General features: G+C 45.5%; 1 protein-coding gene across 6 annotated transcripts in view; it reads right to left on the bottom strand.

The window, feature by feature from the left end:
• The window catches only part of OGDH (oxoglutarate dehydrogenase), a 103,039-nt gene that overhangs the window by 45,809 nt on the left and 31,242 nt on the right, over nucleotides 1-25,988 (bottom strand). For 3 of the 6 annotated variants that reach the window (XM_008168313.4, XM_008168311.4, XM_065584277.1), the window contains 2 exons: nucleotides 15,990-16,178; nucleotides 7,646-7,748 (listed from right to left, as the gene is read on the bottom strand). In XM_008168313.4, coding sequence (XP_008166535.1) covers nucleotides 7,646-7,748; nucleotides 15,990-16,178 — 292 coding nt within the window. Of the gene's footprint in view, nucleotides 1-7,645; nucleotides 7,749-7,868; nucleotides 7,960-15,989; nucleotides 16,179-25,988 lie in introns of all 6 variants that reach the window. The other 3 variants (XM_024105225.3, XM_008168312.4, XM_065584278.1) reach the window with 1 other exon arrangement.

Raw genomic sequence — 25,988 nt, forward strand, 5'->3', positions numbered from 1 at the left:
CTTGTGGAATGAGATTTTCAGGCAGGGAAATCTTTCAGGCACACCAGATTTACCCATCCACTCATACTCCTGATCGGAGAGACCACACCTCCCTCAGCCCATCTCTTCTAATCACTCATGAGCTTGCTGAACTACTCCACGTGATTGCCTGGTCATTTCAGAGCTAGAGGGTGGATGCCACTATCTTTTACTTACGTAAGATCAAGGAACAGCAGCATATGTTGGCTTGTGAGACAGGTCAGAGCCTGAATGATTACATGAACACAGACAGATGCAGGCTCAGGCCGGTCCATTCCATGCAACTCTTTTCAGGTTTGCTCTAACATGCTTCTCCAAAAGGGCATTTGCTGGGAGTTGGACTGGGAATAGGAGCTGCTCTACAATTTGACAACCCAGAGGGGATGTGTAGGACAGCATAAAATGCTTACACCAGATTAAGCAGGTAAAGCCAGGCCTGGATATAACAACTATCAGGGAGCTATCAAGAAGTTACAGTGGGGAGGAAAGGGTGCTGGGGGGGGGGGGGGGGGGGAGGAGGGGAGGAGAGAAGAACTGGTTCAATGTCTGAGTATTGAAGTTAAAGCAGGGGAAGGAAGGCAGCAGTTTGAAAAGGGGAGGAAGGTTTGGGAGCCTTTGGTTACAAATAATCTTGTATGCTGCCCAGTGATCACATAAGCAACACAGAAGATCAATCTGGGTTTGGGAAATCACCTGCTTGTTGAGCCTCTTGGAGCTCGATTTTGAAGAGGAAGGCGCAACAGGGCCACAAGCACCACTGATGAATGCACCCAACAACCCATCCAGGGGCATAAACGGGCTGGCTGGCTCACTTGCTGTACCTTGATTTCAATATGTGTTCTCCTCCCCACCCCCCAGCATCTAGCCTAGGGTGGAATCTCCTGCGAAGACTCAAGGCACCTTGGGTTTTAACAGCTAACGTGGCTCTTTGTATCACTGTCCATCAGATCCATTACTGGCAGTAGGGAGTTAGGCTGGAATTTTCAAAGGAAAATAAGGAAGTTCAGCACCCACATCCCAGAGAAACTGGGTGCTTAAGTCTTTCTGGAGATCCCAACCTCAAACTTCTCACACAGGCTTCAATACCCGTACACATTTCTCAGCATAAATGGGGTCACGTTGTTTAAGTCAAAAGGAGTTTCTGAAAGAGCAGCGATAATAGCAAATTGCTAAATAAAAGCCATTTGAAAAGCAAGAGATCAGTTTCGGAAACTGGCTCTGTGCTACTCCCTCTTAATTACAGCATACACCCAACAGTATCTTGTACCCAAGCTATTAGTTGCAGAACTTGTACTAAAGCTGATCTCCATGGATTTCACTGCACAGACGTTGAAAGCAGATCGTGTCACCAGGACAAATAAAATCACTGAGTAATTAACCATTCTGCTCGTTAACTGCAGCCTAAGTGTCAAGAAACCATTTTAACATAAAACCGAGTAGGATTTGCTTAGAAATTAGCTTCATATGTGATAAACAGGCTCCTGCAGATCCCAGGCCAGTGACCAGAATATTTGTACTTGTCTTGCTGGTGACTCAAAGTTTGCAAAGATCAAGTTGTAAGAGAAGGCCTAGGTGTTCCTCCTCCCTCTAATGATTCCTGAGCTACCAGCCAGTGAACAGCATTGGCAGAGAGGTCTGCTAAGTGCCCCCCCCCCCCGTGGCAAGAGTAACTGTACATGATCTCCTGATACTAGTATAGCATTTCCCCACAGTCAAAGCACTTTACCAACAGTATATAGGTTGCAGCAGTCCTGAATGCCAGGCAAGTATTACCTCTAGATGAGGAAATGGAGGCATAGGTGTCTTTGCCTAAGGCCATGGGGGTACCAGTGCTGAAATTGGGATTTAGATGAATGATAACACTAAATCTGAAGGATTCAGTTTCTCAGTCCTACATCATCCTCTCATGTAAGGCATACATAGGGAAAGGCCTTAAACCAAGAGACACACAGACCCCTATTCTCCTCTCTTCTCCTCTCCCCCACCCACTTCAGTGATTCATACCGCTGTAAGTGAGATCAGAATGAGGCTCACAGATTCTCACTCCTGGAAGAGAGGAGGAAGAGTGAGGGATACCTCAGTAAAAACAGAGGTGGCCAGCACGCAGCCGACAGGTTACACGGCCAGACATGGCCCACGGTGCTCAGCGGTTGCCCTCAATTTTGCATTCTGGGTCCTGTAATCCCTACAGTTCTACATCCCTACACTCCTGGGCTTGTGGCAAGATGCCAGCCTGGCTCTTGATTAGGCAGCTGTGGATGCCCTGGAATAGCAGAGCAAGGCAACCTCTTTACTTGTCCCTAGATTACATCATGCGCCAACATCCATCCAACCTGAATCTCAGTTTTCAATACAATGATTTTGTGAATTATTCTGGTTTTTAGTGCCTCTCCTCTGTGTATAGCACCACTCCTCTGTTTATAGCAGAGAAGTCTGAAGAAGGGGAAATTATTGCTTTCTGACTGTGCTCTTCGGCATCTGAAAAACATCTGGTTTTGTCCTATTTCTTATGAAGCAACTTTGTTTACTTGCTTGGGCAGTGGCAGCCCGAAGGGGTGGGGCTAATTAGGGAACAGTGAGTAAACGAAGCTGCATAGCTGGCAGATCAGTTGTATCTTTTTGTCAGTCACCACTTTTTTTTTTTTAAGCTTTGAAAACACTGACTGCACAACAGCTTTTTAGCCTTTTCAAAATCTAATACAATAGGCCAGGGCTGTGTGTTAATTTTCACCTCTTCAAACCCACTGGTTTCAGATTGAACTCAGCAGCCACATATGGCTTTTAGGATGGCAAAGATCTGAACTAGTTTGGCTATGGTGCCACATCAGAACAAAATCCTCATCAATCCAGACGCATTTTCCTGGCTCTGGAGATTGTCACCAGTTAAAAAAGGAAATCCCAGCAACACACTGCCTACCAATGATGTAGGATTTTGCAGCTGGGTTTGACTCAGTCTCGCATATAAAAGTCGTATCTAATGGGATTCCAAGTGCTCCAGAGAAGGTCAGGTCAGCACTTGCAGTACAAATATATGTACTGGATGTGTCCTCTGCTGTACCTGCCTATGGCATTGTCACTAATATTTTCCTATGGGCGCTCTCATCACAAATGAGAGAGAGTTTGTTTCCAAGCTAGTATTGCTGAGTTTTGTTTTCCTATTAACTCATCTGCTGCAGAAGACCCTCCACTGGGCATCAGGCCTGCTTCTCTGAAGTCTGCAATGATTTATCTATTTTGGTAAAACAGATCACACCCCTAGCCAAAAGTTAAATCCGTACAAGAACTGTGCATTGCCCAGCTCCTTGAGACTTTTGTTCTGGGGAGAGCTTTCAGATAGTCATAATTAAACAAAATCCACGGTGTAGATGGGATGGTCTAGATGTACTTAAACCTGCCTCAGTGCTGGGGATGGACTAGATAACTTCTTGTAGAGCCGGAAGGGACCTCATTTCTATGATTCATCTCAACAAATGAGATGGAACTGCCCCACCAAAGCCATTGCGATGTTCATTCTGACTCTTCTCTTGCTCCCATTTGTAACTTCACACTGATGTTGGTGTGATTAGTGCCTTGTATTCAGCATTATGACTTCATGGCAGGGTCAGACACAATCCACACTGCCCTGCCAAAGGAAAAGGCAGCACAGAGAAACGCTATGCCAGATTATCTCCTATACTGTCAGCACCAGAGAATGGAGGGAGCATTAGGTAACCAGTTACAGCTCCCAGACCCTCCAGCACCATCACCACCTGGAACTGCCGATAAGCAGCTCTAAGTTGCACCACAGATGTCGGGTCCTTAACGGAACCCACAGCCTGCACCAGTGAAGGAACCAACATAGTGAGCTCTGGCATGCTCCTTCCCTCCTCACTACACTGATGGTGGGCCAGGTGCCAGGTGCAGACAGGGCTCAGATCAAGCACATCTGAGCCAGCAGAGAGCCCCCCTATATTAGAGGAAATTTCTGCCTGTCAGTTGCAGCCCATTCCCAGCTGCCTTGCACTGCCTGAGCAGCCACATTTGATCTCAATGCAGCATTTGGCCCACACACCAAGTAATGCACAGTATATTTCCCCACTCCACAGCCCTCTGGTTAGAGCTAGTGTCAAAGTCTCTCTGTAGAAAGGAATCCTAGACATTTGCTTTGTAGATTTAGTTTCCTCCCTTGCACCGCTAAATCCTTCACAAGTCTCCCAGGGTTACTCTTCACCACTCTGGTTTTAATCTCTTCTAAAGAGAGCTGAACTGAAATTCTTGCCAGGTTAAGCACTTGGGGCCAGATGCTCATTTAGGTCTGGCCTACCCACAGATTTTGTACTGGTATAAACTAGGTTGGTTTGGGATTCATTTTTTTTAAACTGATCTAGTTATACAAGTAAAATCCCTAGCATGGTTGCATATTTGTGCGTATTGTGTTTTAACTACTTAACTATATTGGCATAGTTAAAACAGTACATCTTGTGTGTTTAGATAAGGCCTTTGGCTCCTAAATGAAGGGAACCATTTTTCAAACACATGCCAGTTTAGCTGCTAGGCACAGCGGTCTTCTGAAAGTCCGTTCCCTCAAGCATAACTAGACTATACCTGTTAGTAAGACTATTTCTTCCTTTGGAGTCTTAGCCGATGCACATCTGCTCACAGCTAAGCCAGCTAATTTCATTTAGAACTTCCTGACAGATTAGATTCCTCCACAATGAGTTTTAACTGCAGCAGGGACACTCAGACAAAGTTCTACAACATTCTTATTGGCTTCTTATCTTGTTCTTCAACAATGTTAGGATTTTACTCTTGACACAGATTTTGACAGAATGCAGGAACTCTTCAGCAGACATCTGTGTTAGTGCTTACTTTTCTCTTGTGTTCGTTGACCCATCTGGCGTTCCTACAGCCTTTCCACTGTCCGCAGCACTGCTCCTGCTTTTAGATCTTGCAATGCCCATTTGGGGAAGACATCCAGTTTTAAATTATTTTTATTTAATGAAGCAAACACTCTGATCCTGGTGAGGACTGTGCCAGAGCAGAACAACCTTTGTTTAACTGGATGCTCAGATGTACTGCTGTACTTCTTGTATCAGGGATCTTCCCACACATGGCTGAATTTTACAACCATCTTCTATTTAATGACAAGTTCCCTTTCAAATTCATGTATCAACTGTTTCCTTGACAGGATGAGAAAAATGCTGTAAATAGTAACCCTGCTAATGTTGAAAATCCTATGCAGCTTTTTACACTGATCTTAGTAAAGATTGGGGAAAAGATGTTAAGATCAAGATTTCAAAAGTAACTGGTGACTTTGGGTGTTATGTTTAGAAAACATGTTAATACATCCCCAAGTCTAGTCAGAGTCTAGAATCAGCAGAAAGCCTACACACCACTTAAAGTCTCAGGATGTGTCTTAAACTGGTGCATACAGGTAGGTTTTGTGCTGGCCCTCAATTTCTCCCTTAATGGGTTTCAGTCTGCTCCGCTCCAGCTCTAGTCTAGCTCTTACATCATCAATAGAATGTTGATACACGGGGCCCAATTCTCACCTACACTAATGTCCCTTTAGGCCACTTTGGCAGCATAAAAGTCGCCTCAGAGGGCAGAAACAGCCTCATGAGAACACCGAGCACAGAGGCCTCCCCCCAGCTGGTGTTCAGCCTGGTATAAGGGTCTACACTGGCCCATTTCTCAGACATCCCCCCAGCTGTAGGGGGTGCATCGGCGTCATGGCCATAACACACTCACTGTGACTATTCTTTGCTTTCCAGGGCTTACAGGAAGTAGATCTTAAAATTAAAGCAGCACAAGGCTGTTCTAATTTACATGAGGGGCTGTGCAGGGTGCCACACAATCTCAGAATCCAGGGAGCACAAGATGTGGCTCAAAACCACCTTTACCCCCCTTGCTGCCACAAACATGGGCAGAGGACTAGAATGAGAGCCACCAAATGATTTTAAATGCTCATCAGCTGTTTACAGTGATGCAGTTAGCAGACATCAGATTAAACATTCCTTTTCTTTCCTGGATCTGGACTCTTGAGAACTGACAGGCTAAGCCATCAACCTGAAGGGATTCCAGACACAGAACTAGCTCCACCCAGAGTTCACTGATCTTTGGGGCACAGACCCAGACAACTCTATTTAGATACACATTTTCTGGACATTGGGCTGAGATTGCGAAAGGTTTTCCCGTATTTGATGAATTTGGGTGTCTGAAAGCAAGTCCCTCATTACTGCTCCCTGACGGAGTCAGCACCAGCTAAGACTGTTTGTTTTAAAGTTGTACTGGACTACAAGGGACTGAATGGCTAATGATAAACCCGAATACAAAATTGGACCCAAATGTCAAGAGCTCTAGGAACAATAAATGATCGTAGACAGGATTACCTGACCTTCATAGCTACAATGCAACTACTGCTTCAATAATCCTATACGCTTCAGCCAAGCCAAACAAGTTGATTTTTTAAATTATTTCCCCTTGCACACTCCTGAATAGATTCCAGCAGCATGCTCCTGTTCCTATACTGGTAGCTGGACAAGACATCATCAAATACATTTACATGCACAATATATTCTGATCAGGTGTTTCACCCATGTCAGGGTTAGTGGTCATTACTCTTGCTCTAGTCTAAGTTAGAAGCATGCTGCTTAGGAGAGCTTACAGAATCAGGTTTATAAACCCTTGGAAAGCACCAGCAAGTTGAGAGAGAGCTCAGCCACCATAATCTAGACTAGAAGAATGGCAGCATACTACAGAGATCAAAATTAGAGACTGTTATGAGGTACTGGAATTTCAGCACCTTTGGGACAGAATTTCAAGTACTGAACAACACACACAGTCATCTGTGCAACATACATGCATCTTCCAACCAAAAGCACTGTATTTTCGACCTCTCTACTTAATATGGGAAGACATTCCAAAGCTTCCTTGTCATGATCACTAGCAGACAATTATTGGTCAGAGTTGAAACTGTGCATTCAACTTGTTTTAAAGTTCCACAGCAAGCCAAGGAACTAAGGAATGCAACAGCATTGTCACAAAATTAACACCATGACATATGACTGTGGGTAATTCAAGAGAGATTTCTTTTGACTGCACTATTCTTGTATGGAGAATACCAACAAAGCTCCTGTCTTCTCCAACCTGCTGAGGGCTACCACCATGGCCCCCAGAAGCAGTAGCAGCCTGTTGGCGAGAAAGCAGCAGTGCGCTTTGAGGATTCCAGTAGCAAAGGATGCTAAGGAAAGGAAGCATGAACACCTATCTCCATGATACCTGTCTCCCCCTATCACTTTACATTTCCACAGAAATGCAATTGTTTGCACCAGTGGACTAGTCAGTCCACTTACAACTGCAATGTGAAATTAACAAATGTTGATAGGAGACGAGAGACAACATGGCTCCTAGATCTACCACATGGTACAATACACATCCACTAGGATAACTAGAAGGAGTAGTAGAACTGGTGCGCTGCTGCTAGTTTGGTGAAGCCAATGTTTCACCAGATACAAATTTAGAACGTGATCATTACTAAGGAAACTTAAGACCTCTCTTCCTGGTGAAGCGCTCTATCTACAACAAAGCTGTGAAAGTGAGAGAGGAGCGCAAGCAATGCGGCACTAACTGCTCTCAAAGCCCTCACCCAGTTTGTCTGAGGATGTGATAATATCAGCTGGAACGCACGAGTCCAGATCTGCATCCAAGATTCCCAGTGGGTCGAGCTGTGCTACATGATGCCCTCGAATCTATGAAATGGGCCAGGAATGGAAAGGAAAGTGGATACCAAAAGGAGGGGGGGGGGAAGGAAAGGGAAGGGATAAAAAAAGTTAAATTACATTCGAATTAATTTGCAGAGTAATTCTCACCGACGTTTGGAGAAACAGTTACTGGTGCATCATCAAAATTTACACAACTAATGCCGAGAGGATCAAGCTTTGCAATGTGGTGACCCCTGACCTGGAAGCAACAACACAGATCAGTTATTAAACAAGTTCATTAAAAGAGACATACATATTTTCACATTCTACCCTTTCTGCAAAGCCACTGTACAAAAGGGATCCACTGCATGTAATAAATGTATAAAAAAGTTGCCCATAAACATCACAACTTTTGTTTAAGAGCAACATGGAGTATACACCATATACAAAGTTTATCAGCATGGCCCCAGAACTTCCCTCCACCGCTCCGCTCCGTTCCCCTCCTGCTCCCCCCGAGTTAGCCATTATTAACTCCATTTTACAGTTCAAAGGAAGCTGTGGAGGGGAGATTACTTAGACCGTAAGCGCTTTGGGGAAGGGATTATGTCTTCATGTTCTGCAGAGGGACTTTTGAACTCTATCAGATAATTTCTGAAAGCATTTCCTAAATAACAGGTCAAGGGATTCACAAGCATGACCTGAACACATGCCTAAGAGAAACATTATTAATAGTCTCCTGGTTCCCATCAGATTCTAGGGTTCCCTTTCAACCCACAGTAGCAAGGAGACAAGAAAGTAGATTTATTGTATGTTGTGTGGTTTGGTAAATTGTTCTTATTTTGTTTCTGCTTGGATCACTAGGATGTCCTGGTTTCATATTTAAACAACATTTACAGTGTGAAGTTTCTCAGCTCAAAACCAGATAGCAGCCCAGAAGGCTCACATGGTTATGAATGCAGCAAAACACCTTCTCTACAGTGAAGAAATTTATAACACTGGGGGTCAAATTCAATATAGGCAAAGCAAAGATTTTCTTCTCCGCTGAAAGATTCTCAGAGATCAGAGAAGTGATCCCAAAGCAAAGAGTAGACCTACCACCACCTTGGATCTGTACAGGAGAGGCACTTGTTATCATACAAGTTTCCAGATTTTAAGAACTCAACCATGACTATTTCCTGTAAGCACCATAGCACGTTAAGAGTCAGCTCCCAGGTTAATAATCCCAGTGGTCAGACCAATGCCAAGTTGGCTGGCAGGCTTAAATGTGAATGACTAGTTAGTGCAGAGAATATAGTCCTGTTGCATTGCAACAATAATTCAAAAGAGAAGGAGTTGCGGGTTGGATTGGGAACACAAGAACAGCTGGCAATGCTCCAAGACTGAAGTTGGGCAGATACATCAGTTCAATTTCATAAATGGTTGACTGAACCAAGGAAGAAGACTTAAACCACTCAACAAGTTTAAGGACAAGAATAGCAAAGTGCTTCCAGCACAGAGGATGGTCCTAAGATGAGTCTCAAATAGTTTCGTCTTTTTCATTCTAGCGTAGCCCTCCCCTTACCACTGACACCAAGTTCCAAACTAAACAGGATGTTACCCATCAAAGGCCAATATTACAAGTCAGGTTCGGAGCTCATCTTTCTAAAGAGCTTTAGGCTGTTAAGGAATAAGTACGGGCACCCAGAAACCGCAGCGAGGAGCACAGTATAGACACCCAAACAGAGAGAATTCTAAAGGCTGTGCAGACATTGGTTTGATAAAGGATGTTTCTCAGACCATCTCTGGTCTATTACAGACTTTGGGCTGTTTTCTACTTGTGTGAATTGTTGTTAGGTATTCTTCAGAAACAGCTTCGGGAGTTCTGCTTCTGATATCAGAAAAGCTTGGGAAGATATCACTCAAACTCAGGAAAGTGTTGCTGAGGGTTCTGATCTGGATATTGCTCACACGTGCAGAGACACCCAACCCCACAATGAGAGAGGTTATGCCAGATCAGAATTTAGTTTTTTTGAATAAGTCTCATGCCAAACAGTTTCCTGCTGATGAGTTATGAGTTCTTCCCTCAGAAACTACTGGGGTCATTCCCACCAACTGCTTGCTCAGCTGCCGAAACTTTGAGTCAATAACTTCTATTTTCAGTATCTATAGTTTTATCCTCCAGCTAGGAGGCTGTTGTCCAGAAGCTGCAGATGGGTGTATCTAACAGTTTGGGCCTTAAAACACTGCTGTTCTTTATTCCACTGGTGTCAGCTGATTTTGAAACAGACTGCTGTTTCAGTTAGGGGGCCTGGAGAGCCAGTTTGATTTCTGAAAGTTTACTACAAGTTGAAGGCAGTATGTTGCCTGATCTTGGTGACCAGGCCTCTAGATTTTGCAGACATTTTGACTCCCTTCCTGATCAGCTTCCATTCTGAGCTGCAAGTTAGGATATCATATCTGCAGCGCCCACTCGAGTGTGGACCCAGTTATACAAATATAACAATTCCTTACAGTGGTATAGCTTATTTCCTTTCCTGAATATAACTGGGGTGTGGTACCACTTTAGCTATATTGGCATAGTTATTGGTACAACTTGGATGTATAGACAAGGCCTTAGTACTGTAAATGATCCCAGAGAGGTTTAGGAAGTGATTTCTGTGGTTTAATCCATTGAGGAGCCAGAATTTAGTGCTTGAAATTAGGGGAACTCACTGAGAAAGCGCTGAGCACCTGCATCACGTGACCTCTCCAGAGTTATTGCTGATGAGTCCCCACAGTCTTGGATTAGAATAAGAAAAATGTTCTCCTGCACCAGTCTGGGACCCACTCCCCACCCTTTGAACAGGCATGTGATAATCCATGAGGATTGTCCTGTAATTGAAACATGGAGAGATCCATTAGATCAACCAGTTCAGCTTCACAAATCATGCATGTCAAGGGGTCTGGGGTTCCAATGCTGGAAATCCTGTTCTTTGGTAACGGTGAACAGAGGAGGGTCAGCTTGCTGGTTATGGCTGTCAAACAGCTCAGAACTCAGAGCACCAGGAGATGGATTTGATAGTTGTCTGGTTTCTAACCCAACTCCCAAATCCCTGAATGTGTGGGGGAACTGGAAGAAGTTAGTTTCCTTTTATCTCCTAGATTTAATACAAAGCAGCTCTGCAGTGCAAACATGCTGAACTGCGTAGGCAGCCATGAAAGCAGCAAGGTATGGAATGCCACCTGAGTGGGTGGCATATGACTATTTCCTTCATTATAATCATACAAAGGCAGATTGATTAATTTTTGTAATGGCTGGTAGAGGCTTGTTTTGAGGCAGGAAAACAGACACATAACTACTGGTATGATTAGAAAGTAAAAGGCAGTTACCTTTTCCGTAACTGGTGTTCTTCGAGATGTGTTGCTCATGTCTATTCCACAGTAGGTCTGCATGCTCGCCAAGTACACCGGTGCCAGAAGTTTTTCCCCTAGCAGTACCCGTGGGGGGGGGGGGGGGGGATGGGGGGGTGGAGGGGGGAGGGAGAGCACCCCCCGCAAACCCTGGAGTGGCTCCTGCCTGGTGCAGTATAAGGGGAGCTGCGCATTCCCCCCCACCCTCAGTTCCTTCTTGCCAGACAACTCCAGCAGAGGGGAAGGAGGGTGGGATGTGGAATAGACATGAGCAACACATCTCGAAGAACCCCAGTTACGGAAAAGGTAACTGCCTTTTCTTCTTTGAGTGATTGCTCAGGTATATTCTACAGTAGGTGATTCCAAGCTGTATCTGCTGGAGGTGGGTAGGAGTTCACAAGTTCTCGGGATGGAGTACCGTGCCCTGCCGAACCCGGCGTCATCCCTGGTTTGGGAGACTATCGCATAGTGTGAGGTAAAAGTGTGAACCAAAGACCACGTTGTGGCCCTACAAATGTCCTGAATAGGGACATAGGCCACGAAGGCAGCCGACGAGGCCTGTGCCCACGTCGAGTGTGCCCTAACAATAGGCAGCGGGGGAACACCCGCCAACTCATAACAGGAGCGGATGCATGAAGTGATCAAGTTGCCCAGCTGTTGAGTGGAAATTGGCTGGGCTCTCGTGCGCTCAGCTGAGACAACAAACAGCTGCAAGGACTTTCTGAATGGCTTGGTTCGCTCGAGGTAGAAAGCCAGAGCTTGCCTCACATCGAGCGTGTGGAGGTGGCGTTCCTCATTAGTCGCGTGGGGTTTGGGGCAAAGGACTGGTAGAAAAATGTCCTGACCCATGTGGTACGGGGCCCAATTCTCACCTACACTAATGTTCCTTTAGGCCACTTTGGCAGCATAAAAGTCGCCTCAGACGGCAGAAACAGCCTCATGAGAACACCGAGCACAGAGGCCTCCTTCTTGATGGGCCCGGTAGTCCTTCTGCGGGACGGAGGGGGGGCAGGGCCACAATGAGCTCCTCCAGACAGGGCGAGGAGGCCGGTGCAGTGCTTTGGGTGTCGGCCGGCACCGGAGGATCCACCACCTGGTCAGACTCCGGGCACGGCACCGAGGAAGTGGGTCCCGTCGACTCTTTCCTCGGCGGTTTAGGGATGGAGGCTGATAGTGCTTCTGATGCCCCGGCCACCGAGCGAGCCCCCACCGTGGGCTGCGCCGGAGGCCAGGTGCCCACTGGTACCACTGGGCTGGCCACGACGCATGGTGCCACTGCACTTGCTAAGGCACCAGCGGGGCCGGCCAATCAAGCTGGTTAACCTGGCCTGTAGACGGGCGATTGTGAGCGGAGGTAGGGCTGGTGTACAACACGCTGCTGCCCCCGGACCAGGAGTGGCAGCGGTGCCAGGATCTATGTCGACCACTGGATCATAACCTCGAGGCGGGAGAACGGCACTGACTGTAGTAGCTGCTCTGTGAGCGGTCTTGACAGGTGGACCCGCGATGGCGAGGAGCCGGCGATCGACGCCCGGAGCTACGGTGCCTTGGCAGAGACTTTGAGCAGGATTCCGAGCCGGAACAGCATCGATGGTCATGCCGCGACCGACTGCAGTACCACCTTCGAGACGAGGACCGCTCGCTCCGTGAAGACGAGTGGTGCCGGGAGTCCTGATCAGATGGCACCCATCCAGACAGTCTAGCCGGCGTTGAGGGCGATCCACATGGACTTAGCCCTGAACCGTCACTGGGCGGTGAGTGGTGTTGGGAACGTTCCCTCGACCGAGACCGGGCCAGCGGCGATCCCAGCGGCGCCTTGCCTCTGCAGCGTGGGGCCGACATCGGTGCTGCTTCCAGCACCAGCATGGACACGACATCCTTAGCCGCCTGGAGGGCTTCAGGCGTAGTGGCATCCAGACATCCGGAGAGGCCTGTTCCCAAGGAGCCAGGCTACTCCACTCAGCATGAGTCGGAGGCCTAGGGCCCGATGGGGACCGAGGACTACCCGACATGGGCCTAGCCTCTGTCCCAGACTTCACTCAGTGCCGTTGAGAAGAGGGAGTCTTTCTGGTCCTGTTGGCATGCCCCATGGAAGGGGAGCGGTGGCGACTAGTCAAAGGTACCGGAGGGTCTCCGCGTACTAACGCTGCTGTGCCGGATACCGGATCAGAGCGACGTGCCGGGGTCGGGGCCAGCACCGACTCCATCAGGATAGCCCAGAGTCTAATGTCCCTTTCTTTTTTGGTCCAGGGCTTGAACGAATTGCAGATCTTGCACCTTTTGCTGATATGGGTTTCTCCCAAGCAGCGCAGACAGTCTGTGTTGGGTCACTCCTTGGCATAGAATGCCTACAAGAGCCGCACGACTTAAATCCCGGGGCATGCCCTGGCCCGGGCTCAGAAACTAACTAAACTTCACTGAAAACTAAACTGACTACAGGTACTGCTGAACAAACAGTTCTGGAGACAAGCTGCAGGAAGGCTGGAGCTAAGCAGTTCCAACGCACCTTCACTGGTGGCAAGAAGGAACTGAGGGTGGGGAGAGGCACCCCTCCAGGGGTCGCTGGAGGTGCTCCCCCCCACAGGTACTTCTAGGGGAAAACTTCTGGCACTGATGCATGTGGCGAGCACGCACACCTACTGTGGAATACACATGAGCAAATCATTCGAAGAAGAAACCACCATTCCTGCCACTACGAAACTCAGCAGTTTCTTCTTCCCCTATAATTAATTTGGAGATATTCCAGTTCAATCCAGTTTTTAAGATGGTAATTGCCTGGTGCTTTTAAAGAGGCTATATGTCACAAACATCTGCTTTATCTGCCAGGCTCTGTAGTCCTTTCCTTTAAGGGCTTTTCTACATGGGAAAGATATCCTGGCACTACTTTACTAGAATAGTTATACCAGTATAACTCACTGTGTGGACACTCTTATTCTGCCATTTCAAAGGCTGTGGCAGGGAGAGAAAAGGAAGAAATGGGGATTTGATATTCACTAGTAATTGGATTTAGAAAACAAAACAAAAACAAAACCCACAATAACCTCAGGCTGGACTACGTATACACAACTAAAATCCAAGTATTTTTCTTGTTGGTTTGCCTACTTATTCTACAAACCAAGAATGGGCAGACATTGGGTTTAGCTGCTAACATAAATTAGCATTGGTACTGAGGGAAGTAGAGTGAAGTGGATGATTCTGCCATACAATCAGGGATGATATCCAAGACCATCTACAGCAGATTTCAACTTGACCTTGAGCGACGGCCTGACTTTTGGCCTAGAACCAGTGCCTATGTAGTACCAAGCAGGGTATGAGCTAAATACTGCAAACTTGACCTCTTGTTCCATGAGCATGCAAGGCCTAGAGTCCTGCAGAAGAGACACAGCTCTGCAGCAGGAGGGGTAGAAGCAGAGGCACCACAATGTCGCTCAACAGCGATCCTGCTGGAACAACACCTGTATTAACGGAGCTCATTTCAGCTCTCCCAGTGGGGAGACAGTTCAGGTAACAAGGTTTGCATTCAGGGGCTGGGAAAACAAACCTAGCCTTTATGAAAGTATAGGCTTGATCCAGTTTCCTAGGCAACAGTTCCAAATATGATAACACCCCTACCATGCCTGGAGTGATCCTAACTTCTCATGGGAGCTCTTCCTTAGCGGCAGCGCCAGACAGCAGCTGAGAGATGGTGAGACATGAGTTAAGAATAAAAAGTTCTGAATGGTAATTAGCAGCTTTGCAAACCTGCTACAGGGGCCGCTAATAAAGGGGATGGTACAATGTGTGTGGAGTTGAGGGGATGATCAGATGAGATTTCTTTCTTTTTGAAGTGTATAAATCGTGAGAGACTTGTCCACAATAAAGATCACAGGCTTGACAAAGTGGAGAGCAATTAAAAATATATGAGCCAGCCTCAGCAGCAGCATAGGAAACCACTAAACCACAAAAAAGGGTAAATTTAAGAGCATCTTGAGAAAAAACAGCCTCTGCAAGGAAATCAGAAGCAGCGTAGATTCCATAGTTTATAGATGTTCTCTCCAAGAAAGGACGCCTGCTCCCCTTGACGTGTTGATTTTTGGCATCAAGCTTTGTATTGATCCGAATGTTTCAGCCAGCATATTTAAATGTATTTAAGTAGCCAGCGACAGCATGGCCTCTTCCTAACTGCAGATGAGAAATGTATCCTGCATTTTTATTTTAGGATATCAGGGATTAATCCTGGAAGTGTGTTGGAACACTGGAGACAGAGTTGTTGCACAGCAGCACGTTTTAAGCTAGGAATGAAGTGGGAGATGCATTATTGTTAAGAAGTTAATTCTAGAAACTAATTATCCACCAAACAGTCAGGGGTGGGCAAAGGTATGTCTCTTGTTTTGCAGTTGATGGGATGGGGTTAATAACTAGCTTAGCTGTAATAATCACTTTATTTGGGTAAAAACAATGGTTTTGGTTCTCCTATTATCTAGGAAGTGTCAGCTAATGCATCCTCCCAATAGATCAGTGGCTTGCAGTTAAAATTAGGTAGATTTTACACACAGAACAGCAAGGAAACATTCTTAAGCTATACTTACCATGTAAATACAACACGAACAGCCAGAACCATGGAAGCCTTTTCCAGCACCCCAGGGTAAACGGTTTAGTTCCACCAGTAGTTCAGAAAAGTGACACCGCATGCAGTTTGCTTACCCAGTCACCAAAATTCTGCATGTGACTTCAGGCAACAACCTGAATAGTAACAGGGCTGATTCTTCATTACGCTGCCCTTTGTCTAGGAGGCTCTGACACCAGTGCAAGGCAAGTGGCAATGACTATACAAGCTGCTGGCAGTCAAGAATCAGGCCCCGTGTCTTTAAAAAGGAGCAAATCCTGAACTGAAGACTGGTATCCATTCACCACCACCGCCACACAAAAGAGTGTTCTTACCTGATATGCCCTGATAAGAGATTGCACTGCAAGATGGTCGTCCACTAGTTTATCTACATTCGGCTGTGCTTGAACCAGGGACTGTGCTTGCGTCAGTGCAGACAGGCTGGTGCTCAGTGGAGGGGGGCTTTGGTAAGCAGTACCTGGAGCAGCTCCAGCATTGGCATTGCGAAAGAATATGTCCCATGACTAAGGAGACAAAAGGAAAGAGCAGAGTGATAGATCCTTTGCACAAAAATTCAAAAGCATTAAACTCCATCCCAGACCTTGTCTAAACTAGCATTAGGACTGATCTACATTCAAAAGTTAGGTCATCCCAGCTACATCGCTCAGGGGCATGAAAAATCCACACACCCCTTAATGATTAGTTAAGCCAGCCTAACCTCTGGTGTAGACAAGGTTAGTTTTCTGGAAAAATTCTTCTATCAACTTAGCTACTTCCTCTTGGGGGGGTCAGAGGAGAGGGAAGGGGTGCCCTAACTACACCAACGGGAGAACCCCCTCCTGCCGGCATGGGTAGTGTCTACACTAAAGAGCTATAGCAGCAGCTGTGCCACTGGAGTGTTTCAAGTGTAGACAGGCTCCCAGTAGCCTAAAAATCTCCCACTTATTCACAGTTGCCATTTCACACAGCTAAACACACTGACAGCAGCCGGAGAGTCAGATTTGACGGCCAGAAGGCACCATTGTGGTAGTGTAGTCTGATCCCCTGCATAAAACAGGCCATACGACTGTCCTGAATTAATTCCTGCTGCAAGTCCAATTGCTGTGCATGAACTAGAGCATATCTTTTAGAAAGACATCCAAACTTGATTTACAAATTTTCCATTGAAGCAGAATCCACCACAATTGTTGGCAAGTTGTTCCAACGAGCAATTACCCTGATTGTTAAAAATGTGTGCCTTATTTCCAGTTAGAATTTGTCTAGCTTCAACTTTCAGCCATTGGATTCTGTTATACTTTTTCCCTGCCACATTGAAAAGCCTTTGTGACATTATACTCCATAATCTTTATGAAAATATGCTTGATAGGAATATGACATAACTAAGATGTACTTTAAGCAAGATGGGCCTTGTAAGGTATCATTGGATAGGTGATGATTTACTGAATAGGATTATCCTATTTGTATGCACGTATCATGTCTGTCTCTGAAATTAGAAATATTGACTACGTATCTATATTTCAACTGTGTTACTTTGAGTGACGCCCCCTGCTAACACTTCAGGTACAACAATGAAAATGCCCGTGATGGCCCATCAGCAAGAGACAATGGACTGTAAAAGAGCTTAGTCTTCCTGTGAACGGGTGGGTCAGCCTGTGAAGAATGGCTACAGGGGCGCTACAGAGACATGTGACCATGTCACCTGACACTGGAACCCATCTCGAATTCTGTACTTTTCCACGAGAAGCTGGGGGGCAGGGGTCACACTAGGAAACAAAAGACGTGGGGAGCAAGGTAATCCAGGTTGTGAGTTCTACCCTGCTACCCCACCCAAGATGAATGCAGGAAACAACTAAGACTGAACTGGGGGAAGAACTGGACCCAGGCTGGAAGGGCGTCTGGCCTGTGAAGATTATTAGAATCAGAACTTACATGTAACCAGTTTCTTTAGTGTATTAAACTTAGTTTGCATGCTCTGGTTCATTTTCTTCATAATCTGCCTTGTTCTGTCTGCTACCTCCTTAACTACTTAAAATATACCTGTTATAGTTAATAAATCTATTTCTAATTTACAATATAACCCAATTTATGTGATTTCTAATTGGGGCGCGGGGGGGGGGGGGGGGAAGAGAAGTGCATACCCTCGTCCCCATTGAGAGAAGAGGTGAATTTCATATTATTTTGAGTTTGTACTCCAAGGGGTGGTGGACATCTGGGTTCTGTGGCAAGCCCCTTAAGCTGAGCCTTCTCAGAGCGGATCTCTGTCTCTCTGTGCACCTGGGTGCGGCCCTGCCTGTGTGCTAGGCTGGAAAAGGCTGGGGAGCCCAGCCCAGCAAGACCAGGTAAAAAGGGGGCCCAGGCTGGCAGAATAGTCAGCTCAGCACACCAGGTGACATCCCAGGGCGTCCAACCCGTCACACCTCTATTATCCAATTTCTGTTCCCCATGCAAGTGCTTACAGACCGCTCAAGTCACCTCTTAACCTTCTCTTTGTTAAGCTACAGAGATTGAGTTCTTTGACTCTTTCAGTCTAAGGCAGGTTTTCCAATCCTTTAATCATTCTCATGGCTCTTCTCCAAAACCTCTCCAATTGATCAACATCCTTGAATTTTGACACCAGAACTGGACACAGTACTCCAGCGGCAGTCACACCAGAGCCAAACCCAGAGATAACAGAACCTCTTTACTCTAGAGACTAGTCTACACTCTTGTTACCTTCGTGGCAGCCAACAGTGATGAATTTTAAGGCGTTGGGGGAGGAAGACACACAGCTGCCTCATGATCATGCCCCACCCTAGAGGCCAAGCACACCATTTAAGATTTTAAACATTAACAATGCAGACTTGCTAACATTTAGCAATTAATGAATTCATAGATTTTTTTTTCCAACACAGCTCCACATGAATGGCACACATTGCATGACTGGGACAAATCCCCCCTCCACAACATATTTAAGGTAATTGTATGTACAATTCACAGAAAGTGGAGAGGGCAAGAGATGGCATTGACAAGGTCCCTGCCCCAAGAGTACTTAAGATCTGTGACAAAATGAAAGACCATACAACACACCCGATAGAATTAGCATGAGAAAGGAGAAGGGTTACAGTAATAAGGTTACACGATTACTATACTCTGGTATGAGCTTATAAACTATATGCACATATATATATTTTCAATAGGACAATTCACTTGTGAGTAACATGGAAGTAGCAGGCGTATCGGAGGAATAAATGGTAGAGCCAAAGCACTCAGGAGGATATTTCCAAGCACAGGGGTAGAGATTGGAATGAAGTTTACTACATTTAACCCGTTCTTTACGGATTTAAGGTTTAAAACCTGGCGGGAGGGAGGAATGTTAAGTCGTCCCCCACTTCAGCTCCCTCGCCCCCCTAAAAGCTCTGGATGTGGGAGTGTGGTGGAGCGACAGTACTAACCACAAAGTTAGTGAGGTAAAATCTTTTATTGGCGCAACTTCTGTTGATGAAAGAGACAAGCTTTTGAGCTATAGAGTTCTTCAAAAGCTTGTCTCTTTCATCAACAGAAGTTGCTCCAATAAAAGATTTTACCTCACCCACCTTGTCTCTCTAGTATCCTGGAATTGACACAGCTACACCACCACTGCAGACAGCTCTGAGCACACACATTAGCTCATTGATCCTCAATCCTGCTCCAGTGAAGGCGGCAGATAAACACTGCCCCCATTTTACAGATGAGGAAACGGAGTCCTGAGGGTAAGAGTCTGATTTTTTGGGTACAGAGCACCTCAAGAAAGCAGGTCCGCACACCACTTGGCCAAAGCCAAACAGCAATTCAGAGGCAGGAATGGGAGAAGAACTCTAGAGTTCCCATCTCCCAGCTCTATGCAGATGCACGCAAGCAGCAGTCATTCAAGCTGCCTCACACAGGCTGCTCTGCGAAGGTATCTTGATCTTGACCTGGTGGGGCACCTCTAAGAGTGAAGGGATAGATGCGCCTGCATGACTCATCTAATCCTAGTTCTCTCTTTGGAGGCTGCTAATGATGCACTCAGATACTGCAGGGAAGTAGGCCACATAGGTACCTAGATATAAGGTCATGTACAATTTGGGACAGTTGCATGGTAGGAAGGTCAACTTGTTTTACAACAGCCAACAAAGAGCCATCCATTCATGGGGGCTTTGGTCACCACTGTGCTTTGAACCAGTGACCTAGAAGTCAGAGGAGGTCCCATCCTCTAGTGTCAGCTCTCTGCCCCACTCAGACTGTCAGGTTTCCGTTCAAATGGTTTTGTTACTTTTAAAGGCAACCAGCATTTTCAAATGCTAGCCCTCACACGCTATGCTAGAAAGAAAACCAAACTAATGGCTGAGGGTGACTGTATCACAAGGTTATTGCAAGCATATCTGTATTTTACAGAGGAGTGACCAAAAGCTTGTCTTAATGGATGGCCCTTCGTTGGTTTACACACAACAAGCTCAAATTCCTACCATCCAGCTGTCCCAAGTTGTACATGGCCTATTCAGTACCAACACAGCCCACTTCACTGCAGTGTACAGGCTGCTCCCAGCATTTTGAGCATCATATTGATTAGCCATAACACACTGTTAAAAAAACCACGTGCAGCAACTGGTGGCCTGTCCACATTAACTGGTGTTAGCAACACTGGGAGCACTAAACTGAACAGATTACATGTGCATAATGGTCCCTTCTGGCCTTGAAGTCTATGAACCAGTATTAACAAGGATGGGAAGTTTATAAGGAAGAATCTCCTGTAAACTAAAAGGGAAGAATTAAGTAATACATGTGTCTGATGAAGTGGGTATTCACTCACGAAAGCTTATGCTCCAAAACGTCTGTTAGTCTAGAAGGTGCCACAGGACTCTTTGTTGCTTTTTACAGATCCAGACTAACACGGCTACCCCTCTGATAACTAAGAAATAGTTCCGTAATGTCAGCTCTTGCTATTCTTAGAAAATACAGTCTCGTGGTTACAGTGCTGGAGTCATGAGTTCTGGGCCCCTTTGCTGACACTACACGGACGTGCTGTGTTACCACTGGCTAGTCACTTCCCTTCTCTGTGATTTCCTCTCTTCACCTCTGAAACATACATAGTATCTCCCTGCACATGGGGCCTTTGTGAGAAGTTTGTGAAGAGCTTTGAAATTAATCCTCAAATGAAAGAAGAGAAAGGAGGGCAACGCTAAAGGTCAGGTTCGAAAAGGAGATGTGAAATGCTACCACGCAGACCTTGTAACAACATGCAGTAGCTTTTACAGGGGTACATCTTATCCACCGCAGCACTTAAAGTATTGAACATAATTTTGGCTAAGACTAGGACAGCCTTCAGACCTATTTCAGTGCCTTTTCTGTTCAAGTGTCAGAAAAAACTGAGTTTACAGGTGTCAGGAAATAGCGAGTACTACTGAAAGCCAGAACACACACACACACACACGGGCTCTGCAGAAAGCAGAATAGGCTCTTCTCTGCTAGCAGGTGTTTTCCAGGGACTGGTGTTCAGAGCAGAGCTGCTGCAGTGTTGGCGGATCACATGGTAATGGGAAAGCTATTTCCAGCAGTTCTGATTTACAGACTACCATTCACATGGCTCCACAAGGTGATAAATTTAGAAAGAGGTCATAATGCAGGAAAATAAACTGTGGTTTTTAAAAAAAAAAAAATCACTTATTGATCCTGGTGCCAAAGCGTTCTCTCTGTATTTTAATCATGTTCATCAGGCATCAGACTAGCCAGGGCACAAAAAAGGGACCCAGTGTAAAAAGGAGGTAGGGCTATGAGACAGAGGAAGATTCTTAAATCAAGGCTTTTCTGGGGAACCCTTTGTGTCACAGTGCCCATTCTGACACTTCTAGTAACTAATGTGGAACAATACCAAATTAGCCACACACTAGCCTGGGTCTGCAATGCTGACTGAGCAGAAACATATACCCTACCCATTTCTTTTCTTTGGATTTAAAAGCCATAGTGCTGTACAAATCTGATGAACTCTAGCAGTCTAATACCTATGTCTATTCTCCATACCTAACCTGATAAGCCTCACTCTGGTCTGACAGCTATTTGGCATAGCAGTTCTAGGCATAAGGATTCTGAAACAAAGCAAACACGTTTAATCAATACCTGTCTTCATCACAGCAGTGCTGTGGAAAGCTGCAGGACTCTTTTAGACACCACAATGGCGCAGACATTATGATGGTGGGTGTGGTTTAAGAATCTGAAGAGATAATTAATGCTGCTTGTGATAGGAGGGAGTTTGCCTCTGTGTTTTGCTTTCCTACAGATTAGAAAAGCCTGAATTTCGAGACCAAAGAAAGATCTGGGAAGGGGATTGAGAAATGGGGAGACTGCACCAGAGAGATTTCCTCCTCAGTTGACAGTATCCTGTGCTGCTGCCAGATTTCTCAAGACCGATTTAAATGTGGGACTCAGAGCAGGATGAAGACTCTGGTGGCTTTGGCTTTTGTCAGGTTTAAGGAGTAGTTGCCAATTGCTGGGTCTCAGACAGGGGATGTCAAAATGATCTTCCCATTCAGGGGCTCGTAGGTTAGGAGAACAACCACATAGGTGGACATGAGCAACTTAAACACCCCCCCTTCCCCGATCTGGTACTCTAACATTATTAGCTCTTAGATATTGCTTTTTCATCATAGATCTTAAAGCACCTCAAAAGGAGGTCAGCATCATTATCCTTATTTTACAGAAGGGGGAACTGAGGCACAGAGTTCATATGACTTGCCCAAGATCACCCAGCAGGGAACAGGAACCCCAAGTCTCAGTCCATTGCTTTATCCACTAGGCAAAACAAGGGTTATAACATTTAAACACACAAAAGCAGTAGCTTCTTCCTCAAAGCAAATGTAGAAAGTAACTTTTGCTCTCCATGTATCATACTCAAGACCAAATGCCCAGCTGTGCTCTAGCCTGTCCACCTGTTCTTTTCCTTGACTAACTGAGCAACAGCTGTTCAGTGACAGACCACCACAAATTCCTGTGTTCAAACAAATGCCAGAGGTATGATAAACAAAAATGAAAAGCCTTCAGAGTTCACACTGAATCTCAGTTCTTCACTCATCCGCATGAGGAATCTTTTTGTTCAACTATAACAATCTCTCTCCATCTCATACAGGTCTTTCAGCGCCAAAACAGTCTTTTAGATAAATCCTGCAACAAGGAGTTACATTTACCATCAAACTTATAAGCCACAAATATCTCTTTGATGGGCTAAAGCTGAATGACAACCGGAAGTACTAACAAGGAACCTATTTCAGCAACAGTGCCATCCTGTTTCTTAGAATCCTAGAATATCAGGGTTGGAAGGGACATCATGAGGTCATCTAGTCCAACCCCCTGCTCAGAGCAGGACCTATCTCCAGACCCCTAAATGGCCCCATCAAGGATTGAACTCACAACCCTGGGTTTAGCAGGCCAATGCTCAAGCCACTGTGCTATCCCTCCCCCCCCCGTCTCTCTCATCCTGTTTCTAGCACCTGATGATTCAGAAGATGGGAAACCAATGCAACTCACCTAAACACAGTGTTACATTCTTTTGGGGTTGGGGAGGGGAGAAAAGCTATGCTATCCTGGGTTGGAGTCAGTATGCATCCTGAAACATGCTGGTTGATTCTCTTCCATCACACCTCTAAACTTGACAAGTTCATCAATGGTCACTTACAGCTAAGGCTAAGATTTCACGGATAGGTCAGGGACAATAAAAAAAATAAAAAAATTCAAAGAAGCCAGTGACCTGTCCCTGACTTACTAAAAATATTCATGACAAAATGGGGAACAGCTGAGCAGCTGCGAGGGCCAGCTGGGAGCTCCAGGGGTCCCCACCATCTGTGGGGGCTGAAGTCCAGGGTCCCCCTGCAGCAGCTCGGAGCTTGGGGGCTCTGCTGTGGGCAGGCAGGGTACCCCGCAGCTCCCAGCCACTGTGGGACCCTGCAGCTCCCAGCCACCACTGGCTGAAGTCACAGAGGTCTTTGGAAGTCATGGATTCCGTGACTTCTGTGATCTCCGTGACAAAATTGTAGCCTTACTTATAGCTAAGGCCCTTCGTTCTCAGTTTAAACTCATTTTTAATTGAAAAATTCCCAGGTTTTACAAAAAATATTATTCTTTTTTTTATTTTCACCCTACTTTTGTATCATTCAAATATATGAAAAATAACTTGTTTTATTAGGAAAATACAGTAGTCTGTGGGTATATGCAAAGCTGCCTGTTGAAGTAAGGCAATTTGTTTGTTTGTTGTGTGTATCTTCTAGACTAACAGATATGCATGCAAGCTCTGAAGTACTGATGAATCTCACACCCAACACATACACATTTCAAGCTATTAGCAGATAATGGTTTAAAGATCTGACACACTAAAAGAGGAAGACAATGAAAATCTGTATCAGAATGTGTTTCAGAACAAGGAAATATTTGAAAGTTTTAAAACACAAAAACAGGAGAAAAGGATGAAGTTGAGTATATGTACGTACTTACAGACTAATAGTTCTGTGTCTACAACAGTCAACTGTTTATTCAAATGAAAAGTTGTATTTGGTGATTAGAGAGATATTGTTTTCTTAAACTCAGAGGTAGCATTGTGTTTTGAGTTCTGTTTTAGTTCTCCAGCAAACCACATTGATGAACGGAATTCAAAGCATTAATCTACTGAATAAGTTTTTCCCCCGTCTTTCCATCTACCAAAATAAACCCGGATATTTACCCAGAAAAATTATTAATAGCTTTTTGCACGGATTTTCACCTGTTTTTGGTGTTGTGGTAATAAACACTGATTAATTTCTTGGAAAAAATTAAATAGAAACTAAAAACAAAGAGCCCTATATATAGCCTAGCTCACATGACACTACCACAGTTATGGTTATCACTAGCATAGGCGCTGACTGCATGGGTGCTCGGTGGCTGGAGCACCCACGGGGAAAAATTAGTGGGTGATCCGCACCCACTGGCAGTCAAGCTCCCCCCACCTCCTCCCTTGGGCACACTGCATTCCTGCTCCTCCCCCTCTCTCCCAGCACTTCTGACGGCCGCCAAACAGCTGTTTGGCAGCGCTCTGGGAGGGAGGGGGAGGAGCGGGGGCACAGCACGCTCAAGGGAAGAGGTGGGAAAGAGGCAGGGGATTTGGGGAAGGGGGTGGAATGGGGGCAGGGTGGAGGCGGAGCAGGGGTGGGGACTTGGGGAAGGGGATGGAATGGGGACAGAGCCAGGGGCAGAGGAGGGTTGAGCACCCACCAGCAGGAGCAGAAGTTGGCGCCCATGATCACTAGCCCCTGGTGCCTGAGCCTTCAAGTTACCCATTAGGCTGAAAGTAAAGTAAATTAGACAATATTTCATTCAGCCATTTCCAAACTGTGGCACACACTCAGGCATGTTTTTCCAGGTACTTTATCATACTGGATAACTCCCAAACATTTCAAACTTACAACAGGCTTTGCTCTCACTAAGGACTACTAATTTGATGTATTTGAAGTTGGGGTTATAAACAAAGTTATAGAAGTTGATGATTATTGTGTTGCTTCCAACTTTGGCACAGCCAACAAAACCAGGAGATTTGAGAACATGGAGCACTGAGGATTAATGGAGTCTGGGGGCTGCATTTGTTCTGCCCTTTGGAAATCTTTATACTGCACAGATGTTTTTGAAAATGACTAAATATCCTCCTCCCAAGTGCTATCTTTGCTTATCATAGGACGATGTACTTTGACTTTTACTTCAGCAGATGCTGAAGGTCAATTGCAGCACGTAATTAGTCTAATCAGGTTTCCCTCCTCTGACCTTCCTTTGTACTCATGACCGTGTTCCAAGTATTGCTCAAATGAGTGAAGATAAATGCAATTCTAAACCTTGCTACTACAATGGTGGGAAGAACTGGTTTGCATGAGTGCTCTAGCTTTTTGAACAGCACCCACCTTGGCAAACAGAAGATCTGTGCACCTGAGGAAGATGGTACATAAGAATTATCATTGCCAAAACTCCTTGTTCTTTCCCTCCTGCTCTTACTTGTTTTGGCTAACTGAGCCCAGAGCAATTCTGATGCACACTTGCTGTACTGGAATTACAGACAAAGCTACTAGTAGGTACTGTACTCCCTCCAAATATGTCTTCCTTTGCCCACTTCCAGGTTTGAGAGCTTGTTTATTCATAACACCACCAGAACCCTTAATATGGAGCATTAAGGGTAAGTTAGATGTAGCTACCACATATCAAGAGAACATTATTCATCTAAACATTTGGAAGCCTGGACATTTTTATTTTACCTGAATTAGTCTATTTCAGTTTTTGCTTCTCATGCTTTAGACGCATGGCAGAGTTAATTACTCTAAAAAATGTCAGAAACA

This window comes from Chrysemys picta, chromosome 2, assembly GCF_011386835.1.
Source record: "Chrysemys picta bellii isolate R12L10 chromosome 2, ASM1138683v2, whole genome shotgun sequence".
In the NCBI taxonomy this organism is placed as follows: Eukaryota; Metazoa; Chordata; order Testudines; family Emydidae; genus Chrysemys; species Chrysemys picta.